At 41.2% G+C, this 24,024-nt stretch overlaps 1 protein-coding gene across 1 annotated transcript in view; it reads right to left on the bottom strand.

Annotated features, from left to right (window-relative positions):
• Nucleotides 1–4,614: 4,614 nt before the first annotated feature.
• The window catches only part of AFF3 (ALF transcription elongation factor 3), a 420,437-nt gene continuing 401,027 nt past the window's right edge, over nucleotides 4,615–24,024 (bottom strand). Inside the window, exons 17-23 of the mRNA XM_063077832.1 lie at nucleotides 21,111–21,174; nucleotides 18,405–18,541; nucleotides 13,584–13,655; nucleotides 11,645–11,738; nucleotides 7,446–7,495; nucleotides 7,072–7,295; nucleotides 4,615–4,736 (exon numbers count right to left, since the gene is read on the bottom strand). Coding sequence (XP_062933902.1) covers nucleotides 4,615–4,736; nucleotides 7,072–7,295; nucleotides 7,446–7,495; nucleotides 11,645–11,738; nucleotides 13,584–13,655; nucleotides 18,405–18,541; nucleotides 21,111–21,174 — 763 coding nt within the window. The remainder of the gene's footprint in view (nucleotides 4,737–7,071; nucleotides 7,296–7,445; nucleotides 7,496–11,644; nucleotides 11,739–13,583; nucleotides 13,656–18,404; nucleotides 18,542–21,110; nucleotides 21,175–24,024) is intronic.

Here is a 24,024-nt window from a genome sequence, read left to right as displayed (position 1 = left end):
TACTTCCTGATGCTTAAAAACAAATGCTAATCCTTGTGTTAACTTGCAGTTAGTGTCTGGAATTCTTCCCTCAGATCAATGTCTTTAAAATTAGCTGTAAGAGGTATATTTTCAAAGTAATACACAGGGATTTAATCCCCTGACTCCCATTATTGGGAGCAAGAGCTGTGATTCTAAATCCCCTTGCACCTGACCCCAAACTTACCCCTGCTGCCTCAGAGTACCAATTAAATAATAAAAACCAAAGTCATGGTCAGATGTAATTAGTTTGAGAAGAGAGTTTTATAATTTTCCTCATGCCAAGCAAACAAGCACTCTGATGACATATACAGAATAATTTGGACAAACAGAACACAAATCTTAAATCTGGACATTTCTTGTGCTATTTGCCAGGAAGTTGTAATATTGAAAAACTGTGCTCTTCTGGGAATGGGAAAACGAGGAAATTAAACTCTGGATCCAAATGATTGAAAATGTAGTTTATATATTTTTTCCCACTCTTTTCTTTAAAAAATGTCTTTTAAGACTCCAGTTGATCCAGGTTGCACTGAAAATGTGTTAATTCTTAAAAATCTGATTCTGATAGGAAAAAACTTCAGCTGTGTGGCAGGCAAACCTGCAAAAGAAAAAGTTCTTGAAAGACTTCTGGGCAGTTCTTAGACCAAACCAACTTGGAAAGAGTGTCAAGCTCAGTGGTCCCTGAAGCAAACTAAGCAAGTCCCCTGTCCTGGACATCTTAGGATGAATGGTCCCCATGGTGACCCAGAGTCAAGATGCTGCTGCATCCCTCTGCTCGGTAAACAAAGATGACTGAACTTCCCACCTGGAAACAAACCTTTTCTGCAGTTTCCCCCTGGACACATGGGGATCGTGTAAGATGGTGTGGTGGGAAAAAGACAAGGGGTGTTTGAATCTAAGGATACGGGCTGGATAAATGAAGGAATCGTTTTTGTTGCTGTTTCTGCCTCTCTAGTTTAGTTTGGGGAGGAGGAGAAGGAAAAGGGAGGGAGATAAGAATAAAAATGATGTTAACAAAAACTCTCCCACATGGGGGATGATAGATCATATCAAGCCAGGGTATATAACACGTCCATCTTCAACTCAAAATTCTCTTACTTTACGCAACCCAATATCGCAAATGTCATTCCACCATGCTGGTTTGAGTTGGAAAAGCCTGACACACAAGTCAGGGGATTAACTTATGACTTTAAAGAACGTTGAGCGAAACATAGTCCCAGGGCTACTGGATGACCAGGCACCCACGCAGTCATCAACATGAACTTCTCAAGCTTCCTATTCAACGTTCTCTGGGACACTATGGGGTGGTGGGGGGAGAGGGAGAGAGAGAGAGATAGATAGATAGATAGATAGAGAGAGAGAGAGAGAGAGAGAGAGAGAGAGAGAGAGAGAGAGAGAGAGAGTTGGGAAACGGGAACCAAACCCTCTTTTTCCCATGAAAAATATTAGACTTAGTAATAATAATCTGTGAGAGCTACATTTAAAACATTCATGAAACAAAAAGGGTGCTTCTAAAGAGATGATAAACCCAGAGCCAGGATACCAATTTGAACGTACTTTTGATTCTGAAGTTTCCTTGTAAAAATATTCACAGAAATTGGTGGACATTTTTTTACGTACAACTCGATTTCTCTCATTTACAACATAAACCATTTAATGTAACATTCGCGACCTTAGAAAGGCAGACATATTTAATCCAAGTCCGTTTATAAATTCCAATTTCACATGAATTAAAAACTGCAGATAAATTAAGTCACAATAATATCCTGTACATGCATTAAGGCTGGTGACTGCTAAAGTCTCTTGGGTATCTACAAACAGGAAATCACACGCAGATTACTGGGTCTGAAGAGTGTCTACATCATTAAAAAATCTTGCCTTTTTTTTCCTTTTGGTGATACAGATTTCAACAGTAACTCTGGAAAACTGTGAAAAATGTTATTTAAAAATATATATGTATATGCTACTGCACAGTTTCAAAGATGTAATTCATAAATAATGTTGGCTGCACTGATTAATTTTATAACAATTACTGCACTTCCAAGGTGATGCGAACACGCAGTGACTTACACTTAATATTAGGCACTAGTAATGTCCTTCAGGCGTACTACATTTTTATGTTAGCTGTATTGTACATATATATTTTTAAATGTATGCATTTATACAAACTGTGTATATTATGTATGGGGTGTCAGAAATGTACACACCACTGTTCTATGATACACATGTCATTGTTGTACATATCAGGAGAAGTTTTAGTGCAGAAAGTCTCATTGCACTGCATTCCATGCGTTCATCCTAGTACACAATTTGTCAACTCTTCAGATTATTTTTCCAGTACATTCTTCTTTAGATAGTGGGTCAAAGTTTCTATTTGCAATGTGAGAGTTTCCCCAAATACCTGTTTTAACCAAACCTCTCTCTCCAGGCACAATTCTGCACTTGAGTCTGATCTGTGTAGAGTAGTAACAAATGCCAAATTTGGATCAGGAATATATTTGGGCTACTCTTTCAAAGATAATTTTAACATTGTGATAAAGGATGGCATCCATTCAGGTCAGGAAAGAATCAGGTCAGTCCAACTTGTGCTAAACATCAGAGGAAAGAAAATGTCTTCAAATAGGGAAAAGTGGTAATAAACATTCTGTGTGTAAATGCAAGAGTCTCTGGGAGTAAATACTTCAAACTGTGAGCAATGGTTGTCTCAGGGAGATGGGACAATGAGGGACCTAGACTTTGAATTTTTACAGTAAGCAGGTATTATTTTCATAATTAGAAAACACAAGAAAGATAGTTCAACTTGGAACAAAATTAAATAAAAGGAACTAGTTATGAATGAGTGTCGTAAGCAACATCAGAAGATGGCTCCTTACCAAAATCATCTATGCCAAACCCAACAGAAACTGCTGCTGCCCCGGCATACTCCACAGATACAAAGAGGCAGCGGTAGGCACCGCATGCTTTAACCACCCCCCAAAACGACCAGTTTCAAGAAGTTTCACTGGGGAACATGGGTCATTAGAGTGCTGACAGGCACCGCTGGCACAACCAGCCAGAGGATCGCTCCGCATATTACATCACATGTCTTTCTCAGACCATCATGGTGCGATTTTGTCAAGTAAGAGGCCTCAAGGACATTATTTTGTGTAGCAAGATACACCCTCTTTTTCAAGAGTTGTTTTCTTTTTTACTAATATTTGATATCCAAATATATCTAACAAGAAGACTAAATCTAGGGCATGATAATACTATAAAAGGAATAAACTTCAGACAAAAACTGTAAATGAGATGTCAAAAAACTAAAATGTAAACTTAATTAAAAAAAAAAAAAAAAGAAAGGAAAACCATGGGCAAGACGTAAACGTACAAGATGCACAAGATATAAGCAAGATGCTCTGGTGTTGCTGCCCCACACAGAATTGCGATCAATGCAGGAATAACTTCGCCAGCACTGCAAGCAGTTTGCCAATCAAAGCTTGAAAAATATTCCCCAAATCAAAATGCATTAAAGGCCTGCGATGGCGCAGTCTGCACAGAGTAAGAGAATCAGACAGCACTGGGACAGCAGATAGCTCTCAGCCTGATGAGCACCAGAGACAGACTCTAGTGAAGGGACATTCTAGGTAATGTCCTCATAAGGCCAAGAAAATTTGTAAGAAAGCTACTGTGGAAAGAATAGACTTGAAACACTGGCTGAAAAATGCCACGTGGCTCTAAAGCCACCAAGTCACAGTGGCAGGAAGAAGCAATGTGCGTGCTTGGTGGGCTTGTCACAGGTGCAGAGATTCCAGTTACTAACCGAGTTCCAAAACACGGTCACTGCTGCTCTAATGTTCGTGAACTTTCAAAGACACTGAGTTTTTACCAAATCTTGGTGCCATTTATGCAGTTTGAGGGTGTGGCAGGGAAGGCTTGTGAGAGTCCTTCCATTTGCCTGTAATGTGTTTAGTTGATAATAAAGTCAGGTGGGGGCAGGGGACGAGAGGAGAGGCAGAGTGTTTGGTAACATGCAATCTAGTAAATGTTTGGCACAAAAATAAATGACTTGTTTTCATTATTCAATTACCCATTAATACACAGCAATCAAAAAATAACTGGGGACTAGTATATTAATACTGAAAGTAATAGATAATATAAGAGCTAGGTTCACCTTAACTGGCAGTCAAGCTTTTGGTGTTCTGTATTACACCTGCTTAACTAACCCATGAGATTTTGGTTGAATTTTCTAAGAAGTCATGGTTTAGCACTGGAATAGAAAGTGTGTGTGTGTGATTGTGTGTGTATGTGTGTGTGTGTGTATGTCTATTTCCTCTAATTAGAAATGTCTGGTCACTTTGTCTAGCCTGGGACTATGGAAACTAGACAAAGAAAATGTCTTCTGAAGAGCTGTGTATCTTACACACACACACACACAGGCAGCTTCTTATACACCCAAATATACAAACACACATGCCCTGGGAAAAGACTGTTGTTCAATGCCAAGAAAATGTTCACCAGTTTGATAAATGCTGTGGCTGGGAATTTCAGTAGCACAGTGTCCAGAACATTGAGCTGTCCGTGGAGATGAGAGCACAATCTGGCTCAAAGGCAAGGTCCCTACGACAGGTGGGCGCTGTTCCGCAGCCAGTGCAAGCCCTGCTGGGAATACTGGACCAGATGCTCCATGCTGCTGTGCAGGGTGACAGGCCCCATGAGCAGATCCAGGTCGTTGAAGAATTCTAGGGGATGGAGAGAGCCGTTAAAAGTGCCGCATGAGATAGGTGTGCTATTCTGAGCTCAGGACCTGAGTGACTTAAGAAAAAATTCCATCCAGGGGCTCTAGATAAATTAAGGACTCTTTATACCACCACGTGACCTTAGCATTCCCTTGAACAAAATAAAATCCAAGGATGGAGAACTCATCCTATATTTGAATAAATAAATAAACTATATCTGCCATTTCTAATTCAAATGAATAGCATTTACTTAGCTAAACAGCAAACAAAATCCACATCCTCAGACTGCATTCAGCTAGTGTGGTAATGCTTCCCACCCTGAGTGGTAACATGGTTCTGCTGCCCCTAGTATCCCATGCTCAACTGCAGCACATGCTGAGCCCCTGGAGCGAGTCCAAGGGGAGAGGCTCTAGGCTCCTAGGGATGGGTACTGGGACATCTCTACTGAAGCCACCTTCTAGCTTCTGACCATTCTCTGGGTTTGCCCTTTCATTAAAGGTTTATTATGTGCCAAGGCACTCTGCCACCTGCAGGGGGTAGAGGTAGGGGAGGATACGAAGATGACTCATGTGTGGGCTCTGCTCTCTCAGAGTCACAGTTAGTGGCTGAGAGAGACAAATGTTCATATGCTACTCTGCTGTCATAGCTTGGGTCACAGAATAACAGTCCATGGAAGTAAGTGTCTGGGAGAAGTTTTACAAAGGTGTGCACATGCATGCTGAATGAAGCCCTGCTGGGGAAGGGAAGGGGAGGCTCAGGGAAGACTCTGCATGGCAGGTGGCTGGGAGAATAGCCATGGCAGGAATCCAGGAGCCAAACAGAGCGGGAGGAGCAGCGGGGCGAGGGACCAATGCAGAGCTTGCGTTGGACACGTGGCACAGAGCCCTCTGGTGGGAGACATCTAGCAGGCAGCTGGCACTACCATCTTAGCCTGGCCTGCTCAGCATCTCCCAGACTGGACACATACATTTCTATATATTTGTCCCTTCTGTTTTGTCCACCTGGGACATTCACCCCACCCCACTGCAGCCACTCAACTGCTATGTGCTTTTCCAGACCCTGTTCCAGGCCAGCTTCTCTAGAGAGCTTCTCCTGGTGGCCTCTGACCTCTGTGGCATTCCCACTGAACTTTTGGGATGCACCACCTCTGGGCTGCATGTTACGATAAAACTATCAGTTTATTATCAGTTTCTTGCACTCGGGATTCATGTGTGCCGTACATTCCTCATCTCAGCGTGACAGCCTGCTCTTGTCCTTGGAGACTTCTGCTATCATGGGAACATAATTTGCATTTAGTGGCCTGAAAGGGAGCTCAGATTTGCACTCTTACCTGTTGTGGGAAGGAGAGTTGTAAATTGGTATAATATTTCAGGAGAAAAGTTAACCACATATATCAAGATATATAACCACATATATCTTGAAAGAATCTTTATCTGTTGACCCCAAAAATCCTACTCCCACAACTCTCTCCTAAGAAAATAATCAGAAATATGGATAAGGATTCATATAAGGATATTTATGGTAACATTATTTGCCACAGTGGAAAAAAATTGGAAGAAATTTAAATGTCTAACAATAGAGAAATGATTTGAGAAATCATAATACTTTATGATTATGTAACCATTACATTATGATAGTTTTATAGAACCATCATAAAAGGTGTTTTTGAACTAGTCAGCGACATGAGAAAATGCCTGCTATAATGATAAATGAAAAAAGACAGGATATAAAACTGTATATACACGATAATCTTATTTTGGCAAAAATAATGTGTACTTGGAGAAGAAAGACTAGAAGAAACTTTGGTAGAATGTTAACGGTAGTTATTTCTTGGTGGTGAGATTACTAATGACTTAAAAACTTCTTCTCTAGTCTTCTGTACTTTATAAATATAGCCACAGTAAGCAAGCATTACTTTTATAATCAGTAAAGACAAACCTTATTTAAAGGGAAATACAGCTTGATGCTACATGTGAGACACTCTATTTTCCGCTGTGAGCAGCTGGCACTGAAAGAGCTAGTGACACTCATTCATTCGTTCATTTCCTCACTCAGCACTGCAGAGCCCCGGCTGCGTTCTGGGCACTGGGCTCGGTCTTAGGAGTACAAAGTTGAATGAAACATAATCCCTGCCTGAGGGGTCACACATGTATCCATACCTGTATCTGTGTCTGTCCCCACCTGTCATCTACCTCACGTGATCTTCCACAGTAAGAGGAAAGGTAGGTAAAGGCACAGGAGGCCCCGAGTGAGAGGCAGGTGAGGAATGGTTTCACACAGTGGGTGACAGCTCCTACTCTTTCTCCTTTGTCCTCCAGCCCGAGGGAGGCGCACACACCTCTGTTCTCCTTGGCCAGGTTGTCCGCCATCTCCCAGTAGTCGTAGCTGTGGAGGATACTGTTGGTGATGCTGACGTGATTGGCCGCCATCTGGTGGATGCGCTGCGGGATGCTGACGATGGTCGACGGGGACAGGGTGCTGGCGTTGGTGAGGCTGCCCTGAGACCCCACGGAGCTGGTGGGAGAGGGGTTGGGAGACATGGGGGATGGAGTTCCAGTGCTCCTGGAGGGGGAGAGGTAGAAAAACCAGAGTGGAGAGGTGGAGACCAGGCGAGGCGGGGCAGCCCCTGCGGGCACTGAAAGCAGAGCAACGCGTGGCCCAGCATCATGCATTGTCTGGCTTATGGCATTGACTTTGGAAAAGTGAACTTACTTTCCACTGGCCCCCCATGGGGATGGGGCTTGGGCAGCTTTAGATGAATTCTGCAGGAAAGAAACAAAAACAAAAAGCAAAACACGGACAGTGAGTGGCCTCTGCTTAGTGTTAAACACCCGATAATAACATGTTCTCAGCTGACTGTCCGACAAGGAACAGCAGACACCGTGGATAAAATGCAGATTCATGGAAGGCGGACCTGGGCAGTGACACTTACGAGGTTGTTTGCTCCCCTCTGGAAGCTGGTCAGGGCACTGCATGGCCTGCTGGGTCCCGCAGTGCTACAATGAAGTGCTCACTCCACAGCTGGGGTTTTTATGTACAAATTTTAGGTACCAAATGAAATCATAATCCCGTGGGTCAGCTGATCCTGAACCAGACTAATTTTTTCATCATAAACTAGTCTAATTTTTCTGAAAAGGAAAAAAAGAGAAGGAACTCCCTCCTCCCCTAATGAATACCTTATATTTAAATGTAGGGGTTATTTGAAGAAGCCATTGATATATATTTATTTAATGCCTGAAAATATAGAAAACATCAAATGCTATTATTATTATTCTATTTATGAAGTTTAAAAATATTTCTCTTAAGGGAAGCTGCTCTTGAATATTCCTAAACAAATAGATTAAAATATATTTCCTTAGCAGAAAGGATATTCAAGAATTCTAATTTATCTGAATATTCTGATTTAGGATGTTATGTTGCATAAGCCAGGTGTCTGCATCAGGTGTTTAGAAGAAGTTCTGTCCTTGGCAAGGAAAGTTGCTAAATGCACAGTTAAATTTCCTCTCGGACAGAAACCTATAGGACTGTCAAAGAAAAAAAAAAACAGTCTTTGGGATGCTGACGGGACTGTTCCCTTCCAGAGGCAAGAACATAGCCTCAGCCTGGTTTCTGTGGGATAGAAAGAACTTTATGATACGGTGACTGATTTTTCTTGTTTTATTGCTTGTGTAATCAAAATAGCAAGCAATGGCCTGTCAGAACTCACAGGAACTGCAGCAACAGCAGGGTATATATGTTAGGGTAGAATCGCAGACCATGCCACTGTCTCAGAGAATGAAACCATTTTCATGGAGAGAATTAAAGAAACATTCCTTAGAAGGAGTGCCAATCTCCCCTCTGACACAGTGTGAAGGACACTTTTCTCAACCTGGTGCAGCTGCATCAATAACTTTGCCTCTACTTTGTGATGCAGCTCTAGGAATGCAATGTATGCAGTGGATATTCTGCACATAAGAACACTGCAGGAGAGAGGGACATGGTGTTGGGGTTCCAGAAGCAGTCCAGAGAAGGGAGTTGAAGGGACAGAGGAGTCTTCAGCCCTCTTCCCCTGTTGGAGTGAGCAGGACTGGAGCCATGTTGGGACCTAAAGGGGGCGGGGATTTTTTAAAGGACAGTTTTCTTCTCTTCACTCTTTCTTCCCATCCCCTGACTTTCTTATCTTGCTGGCTAAGTAGGAAAACAAGCTGAGAAGCTAATTAGCACTTTGCAAAGCTAACAGTTCTTTCTTTGAGACTTGTGGAGTTTTGAGAAATGATCAAGGTTAAATGACTGAAGCTGACCTTGGGCACCAGCCAAGTTCACCAGCGCCAATCAGAATCTTGCAGGGTCCTGCGATAACAGCAAAGATGAGAACAGAAACCAGATGAGGCCCTGGCGAGACCTTGTACCTGACCCATAGAAATGGACCCCTTGTAGCTCACATCTCCTTGTCTCCTGCTTTTCACCTCCCACATCCCATCACCTCCTTTAAAAAGCTCTCGGTAAACCTAGGTCTTCGAGATGGGATCGCCTACCATTTCTTTCAGCTGAATACATCTGCTTTTCTAACAGCAACCATTTGACTTCTGAGTTTTTTTTCTTTCCTTCTCAAGGGGGCGGGGGGCTGGACCTGAGTCCGGTAACACCCCTACTACTAAGCCCTGGGACCAAAAAAACATAGGAAGGAATGAAGTCCTTTTTTCAGACAGCTCTGTACCAATAAAGCACATCCTCTATCGCCAAACTGTCATTGTTACCTGCAGGTTTCACAGTCTCTGAAATTTAAGCAGCATTTAAATAGCCTTTGAAACTTTTTACCTAAAGAGTCCAAAGTTTCCGTTAGGAGGAATAAGTTCTGGAGAACTTGCATACTTGAAAATTGCTAAGAGAGCAGCTTTAAAAGTTCCCATCACATCCTTATCTATAAAATAAAAATAATAATACCCATCTTATTTTTAAAGGTTGTTGGGAAACTCGGATAAGATTTGTGAGAGTGCTTTGTAAACTGGTTATCCCACAAAACCACGAGTTATTACCACCGTAGGAAGAAAACATCGTTACCAAAAGGCAACTTATAGGACCTGCAGAACTCTGAGAACTGAACGAGAAAAACTTATATGAACTGGATATATTCAAGATACATCACCTACTGACAAAAAATACCTAGATCATATATAAAGAACTCCTGTAAATCAATAAAAGTCCAATTGGTGAATGTTCAAAAGGTATCGTAGGCATATTATAGAAGAATAAACCCAAATGACAAATAAAAAATGTGAAAGGTTGTTCAACCTTATTATTAGTCTGTAAATAGCAGATTAAGACCCCAAAGAGCTATTTTATAGTCCCTAGATTGAGAAATGTTAAGAAGTCTGATAATACTACAGACTGGTAAAGATGCACGTCCAAGGGATATTACACACTGGTGGAAGAGATGTAAATGTGTTCAACACTTTGGGGAAAATGTTAGAACTATCTTGTAAAGTTGAAAATGTGTATACCTAGCAATTTCACTCCCAGGTAAAAAACTGGGGAAATTCTTGCAAATTTGTACCAGCAATGTTGTTTTTAATAGCAAAAATATTAAACCAATCCAAATGTTCATTTCAGAAGCATGGATAAATAACTCGTTGTATTTTACCCCCCCCCAAAAAAAGTTCCCATCACAAAAATGGTAAGTATGTGAAGTGATGGATATGTTAATTAACTTGATTTAATCATCCCACAAGGTATACATATATAAAAACATCACATTGTGTACCATAAATATATATGCTTTATCATTGGTTAATTAAAAACATTTTAAAAAGTAGTCTTTCACTTAGGGTAAATGCCAATAACTCCTGGAAGGGAAATTCTGACTTTTAGGTGGGGTTCTCTACCCACTCTGTCATTAAGAACTTCTGTCCCTTAAAAGTTCTGTTGCAACCCCTGTGGCTTATGGAATTCAGCTTTCTCCTTTTTTCAAGCATTTTTCTGGATTGTAATAACTCTCTTTAGTATTAGCTCTTAGATCCTAAATTTCTGAAAATTACTGACCTTGACTTGAGGCATCCAAAGTACAGGGGGCGCTCAGTGCTGGTTCTTGTCATTATGTCATGATGGTCAATGGTCTGAGAAAGTTACCTCCTTGGCTTAGCACCTGGCCGTGCCACATGCATAGCCAGGAAGGAGGCGGCAGGTTGGACACAGCCCAAGGAACCCCCAACAGAGCTGGTCGTCAGAGACGATCTCTGAGGAGTGGAGGTTGGGAATTACAGGATCTAAAATGACGGTTGTGTATCTGACTAAGGGTTGGTGGAAACAGAGTTGGTGTAATTTCTTTTTTCTATAGTTAAATAGACAGGGAAGAGGCCCAGAAATCTCAAAGATATTATTAACTTAATGTCCACTACACACAGTACATCACAGAAGGCTTTTTTCCCCCTCCCATTGAAAGTAATTTCATTCCCTGAGATAAGTAAAAGTTGGCAATTTATTCTTATAGTTACACATTGCTATCTAGTGCCTCTAACAAGCCATCTCTTACCATCTTAAATATCACCTCTATTAAATATTAAATCAGTTACTGGAGACTAGCTAAGAGGATATAGCTCCTTGCAGTTACTTCTAAGAGGAAGAAGCTCTAAGTGAACATGAGAAATTTATGTTAGCTCTAAAGAGGAATTTCCTAGGACACTGGGACAAGTACCTGGATCTTCTTTCTCTTGAGGCCATAAAAATACTTGGATAAGAAGGCAGGGGGATAAATTAGACGAGCCCTCGAGGCCCATTCTCTGAGCCCTGAAAGCCACAAGTGTGGAGCCCATAACTGAGGTCAGTCTGGAGACCAGAGGTGATCTCTGTCAGTCCCAAAACAACGGGCTCTAAAACGCCCTTGACTGGAACACAACTGAATACGAGAACAATGTTGCTCATTAGCCAGACAGTACCTTGAAATAGTCGATAAGTGCTTTTGAATACTTGACAGCGTGGTCCCTTTTGAGTCGAAACATCCGCCAGTAAAGGAGAGCCAGGCATCGGTAACTGCAGCAGGAAAAGAGGAATGGGCCCGGAGAGCGTGAGCGTGTCCTTTGCAAACAAGACTTAAGAAGATATCTTCTTGTTCCAAGGCACTCAGTATGTACATACATGTCAGAATCAGACCTTCCTTTTGTCCAAAAATATATAATTAAAGATTCCAAGGAGGTACGCTATAAATATATTACCACTTGAGCCCTGCATGATATTAGCTTTATCTCCTCTTTGCTGGGTAACAGGGGAGGGCCGCTTTCTTCTCCCACCACGAGAGGGCGGTGTGTGCCCGTGAGAGGAGGGAGGAAGCTCTAGCGCGCAGCTCTCGCTGCCTCCCTGTGGCTGCCGGCTTTTCCGAAAGCCTGCTCCTTCCACCTGCTTTTACTCCCTTTGCTTTTTAATTACTTTATTGGGCTATAATTAGATCGAATGAAGTAACAGATACTAATGTGCTTTATAAACAATAAAAACACTATGCTGAGTAGTTTACATCATTTTATTTTCTATAATATATAGTATTATATTATTTAATATAATATATTGTATCATATTATTTTCTATAATATATTGTATTATATTATTTAATATAATATATTGTATCATATTAAGCATATTAATATATTAATATTAGTATATAATATATTATAATATATAATATATTATTAATTATATTAATATTAAATTATTAATATAATTAATATTGAATATAATATATTGATATCAATAGATTATATAATAAATATAATATATACTATATTTGATATAATATATTGTATTAATTATTAATCATCATTAATTTATCATCCCAATGTGGAACTTAAAGTTTGAAAAGAGCATCGAAAGCATTTCCTGACACTTAGACTCTTTGCCTCGGCACTCATATCACGTTTATTTGCTAACTCAGTTTGGTGCTGACATGCTAGAACACCAACACACCAAATACAACTTAATAGTCTCCTAGATTCCACATGGCACAATGATGTGAAACAACCTGAGACTCTCTTTTTTGTGTATGTTGCTGTTACGTTTTTTGAGACTCTATTCCATTCTCTAGCAGATCTGCTTATAGAGTGGAATATGAACCTTTGGAGAACAAAAAATTTCAGATCCCTTTTACAGGAGGGACCAACAGAGAGGTGTCCTGTGATTTGGGGAGTAGGGTGAGGTGTCCTGAGGAGATGCCATGGGGAAAATTATTATCATTATTATCACATATTCATTATCATTGTAATCATTATAACCACAGAAAAAAATCTATTATAAACTGTATAACATCTTGAAAGAAATTATTTTTTGTATCAAAGTATAATGAGCTGCTCCTCAGTCTAATGCGTCGCCTTGATTCAGTCAAACTAATCCCACATGTAAAGCAACACATGAATTATTTTGATTGCACCTAAAATGTTAAACATAAGAGAAATTCCATTGGCTCAATTTGCATTCAAATTACTAAAATACAGACCTATCTGATTTTAACACACACACACACACACACACACACACACACACACACACACACACACACACACACACACACACACACACACACACACACACACACACACACACACACACACACACACACACACACACACACACACACACACACACACACACACACACACACACACACACCCGAAAAAAATTATCCTTGTGTAAGCGACCTGTGAATTCAGATCATAGATCATACATTGTACAGCAGCAAGAAGTGGTCTGGACTCTCTCTGGTCATTAGGACCACACTAGGCTTTGTATTTCAGAAGGCACTACGAAAACATTATGCATTTCAGCACCTGGTTTGCCAAAGAGGACAAACGAGGCTGGGGATGCTGTTCTGCAGTGAGATGAGCTACTCACCATAATGCAGCCAGCTGCTTGTCCTCTGGTGTGGCATTGGGGCCTGAGTGGGTTTTTAGTCTCATAGCATACCTAGAAAAAACAACAACAACAAAACAAAGAAATTAAAAAATGCTTTTTTACTAACAACAGAGCCTTTCTTATGATGGTAGCTTTCTCTGTCCAAAAGTTCGTTTTCCACTGGGCCTGCTGATACTGCTTTCTTTCAAGCTAGCTGATGCTGCTCCATTTTCCCCAAGCTTTACATTACTGTGATGATGAGAACAAAATGACTTTTATGACACCTAGCTACTTTCCACTCTCCAACAATACAAGTGCAAATGCTACAGACTGTTGGAAGGATTGCCAGTTCAAGAACTATTCATGCATATGATAGCATGTCCATTTTTTCCAAATTTTGATTTGTGGCCGAGTGGCTGACAGCTGGAGGCAAAGTTCAATCCTTCTGGGCTTACTTCTAGAAGAAATTTCATCCCTGACGCTCAGATGAATGCTTAGATTTATCCCTTCCTCTTTATTATGTAACTCTTACTTTGACAGCAGTGTAAGTGTCCTGGGTACATTTTAAATCTATATTCGCCTCTACAGACGTGTTATGAGAAACTAGTGGCTTTCATGGACTACACTTAATTCCATTTATTTCTCTGAATCAAAAGGACTGTGGCGATTGTTTTCTCCCAAAAACGAACCAAGTTACATAGGAGGGCACTTCAAAAAGTTCATGGAAAGATTCATACTATCTTTAATTCTATTTTTCCACAGACTTTTAAAAGTACCCTCATATGTAGACTCTTTGAGAGAGCTGAGGCAGTAAATGGAATTGTCAGAGTCCTAGGTTCAAATCCCAGCTCAGCTACTTTTTAGTTGTCACAGCTTAGTAAATGTGTTAACATCTTTAACCCTCCATTTCCTTATCTATAAAATGAGACTAATACTGTTGATCACACAGCATTGTTGTAAGGATTAACCCAGATTGTGTCTGTAAAGCTCTTGGCATAGTGGGCTGGCTTCCGAATTGTTCAAGTAATGATACTGTTATTAACATAGCATTTCTACAGTGTGCAGATCTGCAGTGTTTTGAGTGCATCTCACTGCATCGTTTTCATCACGGCTGCTCTGGGTATTATAGATATAAGGGTACTTCAAAAGGTTTATGAAGAGATTCATATTATCTTCTAATTCTATTTTTCTATGAACTTTTTGGAGTATGCTCATATATGATATTGCAATTTATTGGTATCAACATTCCACCACTTTGAGTGAAGTATGGAAGGCCTCCTTCCAGCTAGTGCCTTTTCCTTCCCTACTTTTTTTTGGTTTTGGCACTGGCTGATACGAGATGTGAACCCTCGAGCTGGGTGTTACCAGCACCACAGTCTCTCAAGTGAGCTAACCAGCCAGCCCCCTGCCCTACTTTTAAATAACACGTCTTGAGTATCAGCTAGTGTTATAATTTTTGTTTCAGTCATCAAACACAATTTATAAAACCCACAAAGAGGGCAGTTTATTGTATGTATCTATATTTCTGTTCTTTCTTCCTTCCCGACGCTCCAAGATTTCTTCTTTTGTCATTTCCTTTCCATTTGAGGAACTTCCTTTAGCCAGTCTTGAAGTGTGGGTCTGTTAGAGCCAAATACTTTTAGTTTTCCTTAGACTGAGAATATCTTTATTTCCCTTCATTCCTGTTCTTTCTTGCAGCATTTGAAAAACGCCGTGCCATGTCCTTCTGGCCTCCATGGTTTCAGATGAGAAGTCTGATACCACTTGGGTTGGTGGTCCCCTACAGGTGATGTGTCATTTCTCTCTGGTCTCTTTCAGGATTTCTTTCTTTGTGTTTAGTTCTCAGAAATGTCATTATAATGTGCCTTGGCATGCATTTCCTTAGATTTATCCTATTGGGGGTTCTCTCATCTTCTTGAGGTGGTAGGTTTACGTCTTTTGCACGGCACATTTCAGCTATTACTTCTTCAAACACTCTCTCCGCCCCACTCTCTCTTCCTCTTCTTCTGGGACTCCAATGACACAAATGTTGGCTCTTTTGTTATTGTGCTTGAGGCCCTATTCATTTATTTTTTCAGTCTATTTCCTCCCTGTGGCTCAAATTGGGTAAATACACATTTCTGTTCTCAATTTTATTGATTCTACCCTGTCATCTCCCCTCTACTATTTAGCCTGTCCAGTGACGTTTTTGTTTCTGTCATTATATTTTTTCAGTTCTAAAATTTCCATCTGGTTCTCTTTTTTAAAAAATAACTTCCATTTATCTTACAAGATTTTCTATTTTCTGTTTGTTGGAAGGGAATTGTAATTGTTTATTGTAGCATTTTTATGATGGCTGCTTTAAAATCCTTGTTGGAGGGCCGAACCCGTGGCGCACTCGGGAGAGTGCGGTGCTGGGAGCGCTGGGGCGCAGCGACGCTCCCGCCGCGGGTTCGGATCCTATATAGGAATGGCCGGTGCACTCACTGGCTGAGTGCCGGTCACGAAAAAGACAAAAAAAAAAAAAAAAAATCCTTGTTGGATAATTCCAACATCTCAATCATCTTGGAGTCGGTGTCAGTTGACTATCTTTTTCCATTCTAGCTGTGATTTTCCTGGTTCTTAGGATGATGGGTGAGTTTCTACTGTATTCTGGACAGACATTTTGGCTCTTATGTTAGGACATTCTGGGTACTACTTAAATCCTTTCTTTTAGCAGGCAGTCACTCTGTTCAGGTTTAGCAGGTAGGTCCTGGCCTACTTTTGAGGCTGTGGTTCCAATTATAATTTAATATTGAGCCTTCTTGGTACTATTTTGGTCTTTTCGACTGATGTGATGGCCCTGGGGCTCCAGCTTGTCCCTAATGGTGGTTTGGGGTGAGGGGGTGGGAGGGAAGTTTCCCCAGGTGGGCTCTTATGGTAGCTATGCTCGACTTTGCAGTGTCCCTTGGCCCTGTGGAATTCCTTGGTGAGAAAGGAATTCTCCCACCTATGGGGGCAAAGAGTACATCCTAGGTTGGATGCTTCTGGCGAGATCCCCCTTGCCAGTGCTCCTGGTCCCCCAGTGTCTCTCAGTGGGGGACAGGAGGGTCAGGGTTGGTGGGCGGTGTGCAGATTTAGGTGGTGATTAATGCTGTTTTCTAACTCAGGTAAAAAAAAATCGCTTTGTCTTAGTTTGCTGGTTATTTTAAAGGATTCTATTCTTTCTGATGTATCTAGAAGATGGACTGTGCCCTCCACCTGTGCGAGGTTACTTGCATCAGTGAGCACAACAGGTGTGGCACCCCAGTGCCCCAGGTATGTCTGACTGGCATCAGGCTTTTTTTGTTGTTGGGATTTTTTTTTTTTTTTTTAATGTGAATGCATTTAAGCAGGCTTTGATACTCCAGTTCACTGCAGGCTCTATGGTTTGCTTATTCATTCATTCCTCAAATATTTATTGAACACATACTATGTGCCAGGAACTGTTGTAGGGACTAGGATACATCCACGAACAAATCAGACAAAAAAAATCCTGTGCTTGTGGCACTCATATTCTAGGGTCTCTTACCACTTTGTGCCCATCCTGTTTCACCCACTTCCTTCCCCACCTGCCTGTGAGCATCTGAGACTGAGCCACCTTTTGAGGAAGGAATGTGAGGATCTAAAACATTTTAGAGTAATTTTAACAGTTTTTTTTACTCTGCTGTTTTCTTTCATTCACTGCTGAAAATACTGCACCATATTAGAAGATAGTATAAAGGAATCACCAATACATTGGTTCAGTAGAAATACTTTAATAAGAAAAATGACTGAGCAGTGTTGACTTTCAAAACATTCTTGAGAGATGCTTTTTGGAGGTGATGTGTTTTCTGATGTTGGGATAACAGTTTCAAAGGCTGGAAACTATTTATGGAAGGAGAGTAGTATAAAATACCAAGTAACACCTTTGCACCAATGTAGACAAAAAGACTAAAACTTAAGATGATTAGAAATCTTCCATGTGGTATGGTGGGACGTAGTAAGAAATACCTAAGCTTATTTAGGTTGCATAGAACCCCAGAATCAGGACCGCCCCTTAAAGATAGTTTTAGGAACAATTATTTCCCATTATGGACATGTATTAGACATGATCCTATGCAGTTAAAGCAGCTAAAAACACAAACCATATTACAAAAGTTCTCAGTAGGGTTAATGAATGAAATTCCCTAATGGTTCATTAAAGAGACTGCCAGGTTGTGCCTTTCCAGGTCTCCACCACAGAAGACAAGTGTCTCCCACAGAGCACCTTGAGGTGTCCTGCCAGAAACTCTGCTCCGGTCATTTCACATGTGGTGGGATGTGACGCTGGGGGACGGTGCTCACACACGGGTTTCAGACCAGAGCACTGTGAGCAGCCTCTAAGACAGTGCCTGCAGGGTGGCTTGTCCTTCCATAACCCCCCCTGCCCCCAGTCTTCTTTATTTTCATTAAATGCTCCTGAATCATTTACTGATAGAGTTAAGATTTAGATTATACTAACCTGAACCAGATTTTTTTTTTTTAAAAAAGCAGCTTCTATAGCTGAAGTGAGTTCCAAATCCACCACTTCCTTGCTGGTGAGGCAGGCATGTCCCAGCCCTTCAGACTCCACTGCCACCCTCCACAGTCGGGGTCACAGTGGCCGTCCCGCATCACTCACAAAGAGCCAGGAGGCGGGGTGTGCCAAAGCACTCTGACAGTCTCACATTCGTATTTTTGGGGATGAGCTCTGGTTCCTGGTGGCTGATGGTGCAGGCTGACATTCTGTTCCCTGTATTCACAGCATTTACAAACATTCCTCCCCTCCCTCCCCAGCCCCCAGCAAGAAGACACAGTGCTTACCTGATGAGCTCTACTGTTTCTGAATACATCGTGTAAGGAGATTTGGATTCCATGGGGCCCTGTTCCATCGCATTTCCACACTCGATAAATGACAAGGCTGCTTCAGCATAGTTCAAAGCCTTTCCAAACTTTTCCACCTGATCAACAGAGTTAATACAGTGTCTTCCTTAACAATCGTTTTTTAAAACAGCATTGTCACATAGTTTATATGCTTTATTTGAGAAACCCAACTTTTGAGTTCCAAAATCCTGTGAATGAAGCTGAGACAAGAAAGAAATAGAATACTTCCTTCTCTCGTTATTTTCTCAAATTACTACCGGTTTGGGGTAAGTGAGTGAACAGTTACATGCAGAAGTGTACCAAATCCATGTGACAGCTGCCAATCAACACAGCTCAGAACTTCATGGCTGCTCTGCTTTCTGTTTCCCTCTTTCCAATCTCTGGTGGTCTGGCAGCTTCACTCCTTGTCCCTCCGTGCTATGCTAAATATTCGTCAAAGCTGATAGGTCTGCTTCCATGGAAGAGCCTTCATATATTTTTTGTGTGTGCCCAACATTGATGGTTCCAGGCCTTGGATATCATTTGCTACATCACTCATAGCATTTACATCTCCACGCCCACCTCTTCTCATGAGTTTTTCATTAATAGTTAGGATCTCACTTAACGGTGATAGTGATGAGGGAAAGGAGAGGAGATGAAACTCAAGGTACTATTTCAGCCTTGCCAAAATGGGACACACAGTTGAAAATTAATTAATTAAAATGATTTCTTGAATTATTTATGGTTGTCCAAATATATGTTAATCTTTCTCCATATCAGTAAGGACAACCATGAATCAGGTTTATATTCTTAAGTTCTTATAAATCTAAACTTACACATCAAGTTCCTGGTTCCATACATTGCTACTCTCTAGACAATTACATATTCTAACTTTGGATTAAAAAACCTCCCCCTCATTTCAAATGATTCATCAAAACATAGAATGACACATAGACTCTAAATACTAATCTAAGTCTTGCCATTAAAAAGCAAAACGGTACTTCATTAGTTGTAATACCTTAGAAAACAGAAATGTAGAGCAAAACTCCCCTCATTAGCAAATCAAATTTTTGAAGGGCTAATAAACCTAATAGGCCATAAAGCAATATTTCTCAGCAACACTTTCAGATTAAGGAAGTCATTTCATTCAATAAGCATTTTCTAAAGCACCCAATTCTGGGGTATGTGCACTTGACACATGAAAGCTCCTTCCAGGGACATTTAATACATTTGGAGAGAGAAAATGTGCACCTACAGGATAGTTCAAAGTGCAAGGCTGCCTGTCATGAACAAAAATGCAAAATAAGTATCCAGTGCAAATGAGACGGCAGGAAGGCAGCAAGTGATGGGGGCTACAGAGAGGCTGGGAGGCACTCAGGGAGGAGGCCTGAAACAGATGCTGGGAAGGAATGTATGACTTGGCTGGATGTGGGGAGGCTGCTGAGGCTGCGAGTGGGTCTGAGAGTGAGCATATGTGAGTGGGAGGCTCTGCAGCCACTGAGGCCTGTGGCTGGCACAAGCAAGGTGCGCTTGGAGGCTGGGAGGGGACCAGCCTGGCTGCAGCAGTGTCTCTCTCTTGGGAAACAGCCAATTGGAAAGGTAGGGTTGGGGAGATGACACTGAATGAATAATGCTAGAAAACCCTGGATGAAGGGTTCAGGCAGAAATGATCATTCTGCTCAAAATTTGATACTCTTCTCCAATGGTGGCCCTGCTTCAGCTTCTTCAGATGACCGGAATTCTCTAACAGACTATGGATTGTATGGACAGGAACCGTCCGTTGCCCTGCTCTATTTTCTGATGCTCAGTGGTTATTTCCTTTGTGCCCTGGTGTACCCAGGCAATGGTCTTCACGCAAATAAATGTTGAATGGGTGGCATCAGCAGCACTGGGAGAAGGTACTGCTATTGTTTAAATATTTTCAACACTGGAATAATATTCTGAAAGTCACTTGAAATGCCTTATTCATCTCTAGCACCCCGAGTGACCTCAGCTATGAACGCTGGAGGGGAATAGAACTGGAAATACTCAGTAAGAAAGAGTCTTTGCATGAGACCATTAGATGGAACAGCCATATAATCTCTTTCAGAAAGAAACAGAAGTTTTCTATCTCTTACCCCAAAGCTCCAAGCTTTGCAAAACAATTATTCAAGTAAGGAAAGTTATTCTTTGAAAACATCAAATCATGATGACTTTAGGGTCTTATGTGCAGATAATGGTTTCTGTGTTGTACAGTTTTAGAGGAAGCATTCATTTTGGCAGATACACATGAAGAACACAAGTCTTTTTGAAAAGGGATTAGTTCCTGGGACCAAGCCAAGGGTTGGCCAGGTTAGCAAGAGCGAAAAATGCAAATCCAGATTTTTTTTTTTTTAAATAGAAGAAAAATACTACCACCCACTGACTCCACTGGCTCTAGTTACTATTCAAACCTTAGGACTAAATTGAAATATTCATTTATCCAGGGTTTTCTCCCAGCCAGACATTATTGGTTGAAGTCATAATTTATTGGGCTATGAACACTTGATTATATAAACATTTCTCCATTTAACAGACCCAGCCATCCTTGTAATAGATTTTATAATTACCCCAGCTATATTGCCCCGGTGATGAAGCTGCAGTACAAACGTAACGTTAAAGACGCATGTGGAAAGAAAAGGGTCCTACCATTGCATCTGCTTTATGCTTCATGCGTTTAGCTTCTTGCATAAAATAATCCGCACTGCGAGGCCTACAAGGAGAGAATGATATTAAATGTCATCATTGCTTAAGTGCAAAATCTTCTGAAAATATTCTTTCCTTGTACTCAGACTGAAAGCATAATTTAAAAACTATGCTTAATATGGAATCAAGATTATTTTGCATTTCCAAATTACAGCCTACATGGAAAATAACACGATTATTTTTCTCATAAGTTAGTGATTCAAAACACTCAATATATGCTGATAGTCCACATTTACGGTGGCTTTAATGTGATCCCCTAGTGCCTAATTTGTGAATCAGATTTTTTATTGTATGGTTAAGAAAACAAGTGAAAAAATCTTATTTCACACAATATTTACACAAAACGATCACTTTTTAATGTAAATATGCCTCATAATTGTGTCGATATGTATGGGTGAGTATATTTATGTATCCTTATGAAAACAAAAGTCATTTGTATGCATAAATGGCACCTAGAGTTGTATGTATATATATTTAATTATGTTAAAGCCTCCCAGTGAAAAATGAAAAGAGGTAATTCTGTATGATTACATTCCAGTTATAATGAAGTTAACTGTAAAATGATGTCTACTTTGTAACAATGCAAACATGGCATGTATTCTCTAGAGAGCTGATTAGCTGGCTGGTAAACATTAACAGCAGACATGTGCATTATTAAAGCAATAACCCTGGCCGGGCGCTGACTCTGCAGGGAGATGAAGGTGATTCATCCAGAGACTGATCTCAGTGTGCATAATGATCTGGAGTTACACCAAGCTACTCATCAGAGATTGCCTTTAAATGCTTCACCTGACAGATTTTTTTTTTTTTTTTTTTTTTTTTGCCTGACCGGTAAGGGGATCGCAACCCTCGGCAAGGTGTCCTCTGCACCGCGCTCAGCCAGTGAGCGCACTGACCATCCCTATATAGGATCCGAACCCGTGGCCGTGGCGCTACCAGCGCCGCACTCTCCCGAGTGAGCCATGGGGCTGGCCCTTCATCTGACAGATTTTTAAAAAACATCTACATCCTTTAGGGGCCATCAGCATAAACTATTTTTTGTATTATGGGTCTTTACATAATCAAAAAACTCGACCTATTCATGAATATCAAATATAAACCAAGACTCCCTGAATGGGAGATGTGATATAAGCAGTGACACTGATACATGGGCTGTTAACCCACTGTGACATGCTCACATTGAACTGTCTTATTTCAGCTTCCAATGGGCCTTTTACCTTATGGTGATATTAGACAGTCAGAGCATCCAAAGAGGTCAAATGCTTAGAAAAACAATGCATACTGTGACAATGACACTGTATTTTAATCAATCAGCCAAACAAATAAAACAAACCAGAGTCATAGCAAATAATTAGTTTTGGGTCAAAAATCACCCAAGCAAGAAAAGGACCTGGTTTTCTGTCTCTTAACTTCTCTATAAAATATTGCCAATACTATGGTAACCTGCTGGGACTATTTAATGTCTCCCACAAAGAAATGAGGAACATAGCTGCAGGACTTCCTGGACGTGCAGAATTAAACTCCCTGTCTCTGGCTCCTCACCCCTTCACCGTTCTTCCCCACTCAGGCCTGAAAGCTTCCATTCATCCTGATGGGCCTTTCACTCGTGGGGAGGCCCGAGGTTTCCTTCAGGGGAGGGCCCTGCTCCTATCAGCTCTGCTTTCTCTAGTTTGTCTCCTAGATGCCCATACCTCCTCCATTGGAATGGCTGTTTAGTTGCCTTTACAGGGTGTTTTTTCCTTTTTTGTCCACATATTGACCTTTGTCCATATAGGAGGGTTCTTCAAAAAGCTCATGGAAATATAGAATTGAAAGATAATTTTCCATGAACTTTTTGAAGTTCCCTCGTATTGACTGTTTGGTCTGTGGTTCTACCTCTAGCAATTTATATTATTTTTGCTGTTGTTGCTTGTTTTTAATAAACTTTATTTTTTAGTGCAGTTTTAGGTCCACAGTAATACTGAGCAGGAAGTAGAGAGTTCCTCCTAGATCAGATCAAAACACCCTCCACCCCTCACATGCACAGGCTCCCCCATGATCAACCTCTTGCACCAGAGCATTTGTTACTATCGATGAACCTACCTTGACACATCGTTATCACCCCAAATCCACAGTTTACATTAGGGCTCACTTTTAGTGTTGTACATCCTCTGGGTTTGGACAAATGTATAGTGACATGAATCTACCATTATAATGCCATACAGAATAGTTTCACTGCCCTAAAATCTTCTGCATTATTTTTTGTTTGTCCCTTTGCTTCATATTCCAACGTGGAAGAACAGACCCCACCTTTAGCCCAAGGCCAGGTCCGACCCCTGAGCTTCAGATGGGGTTCTGGAGCCTATTTTTTCAGCAGAGAAATGCAGGTATCTTCATCCATCTCTCCCCTGTTAGCAAATGCTGGGAATGCCTCCTTGTAAACACTCCTGTCTTTTCAGTGACCACATCTGCCACCCACGTCTAGGTTTTCCTCACCTCTCTGGTTGCTTGGCCTCTGTTTTGACTCTCCTCCAATCTGTCCTGAGCTCTATCTACCTCTTGACCAATGTCTGTAAAACATGGCTTTCATTACATCACCATCCTGCTTGAAGACTGAAAATCAATGGCCCATGAGGTCAAATCTCAGTTCAGGTCCCCAATAACCTTGCCTAAGCCGCTTAACCATATCACTTCCTCACTGAGGCTCTCAACCAAAGCCAGGGGTGGTTTCCCCACTATCCTGGCGACACGTCACCTGTGTCTGAGAAGCTCTGCTCATCCTTTCCCCCGCCTGGGACATTCTGCTCTTTGCTCACTCCTTGAGTGCTCATTCACTGAGCGTTCACTCGCTGAGTGCCTACTATGAGCCAGATGCTAC

Source organism: Cynocephalus volans, chromosome 14 (assembly GCF_027409185.1).
Source record: "Cynocephalus volans isolate mCynVol1 chromosome 14, mCynVol1.pri, whole genome shotgun sequence".
NCBI lineage: Eukaryota > Metazoa > Chordata > Mammalia > Dermoptera > Cynocephalidae > Cynocephalus > Cynocephalus volans.
This window is presented reverse-complemented; position numbering and strand designations above follow the sequence as displayed.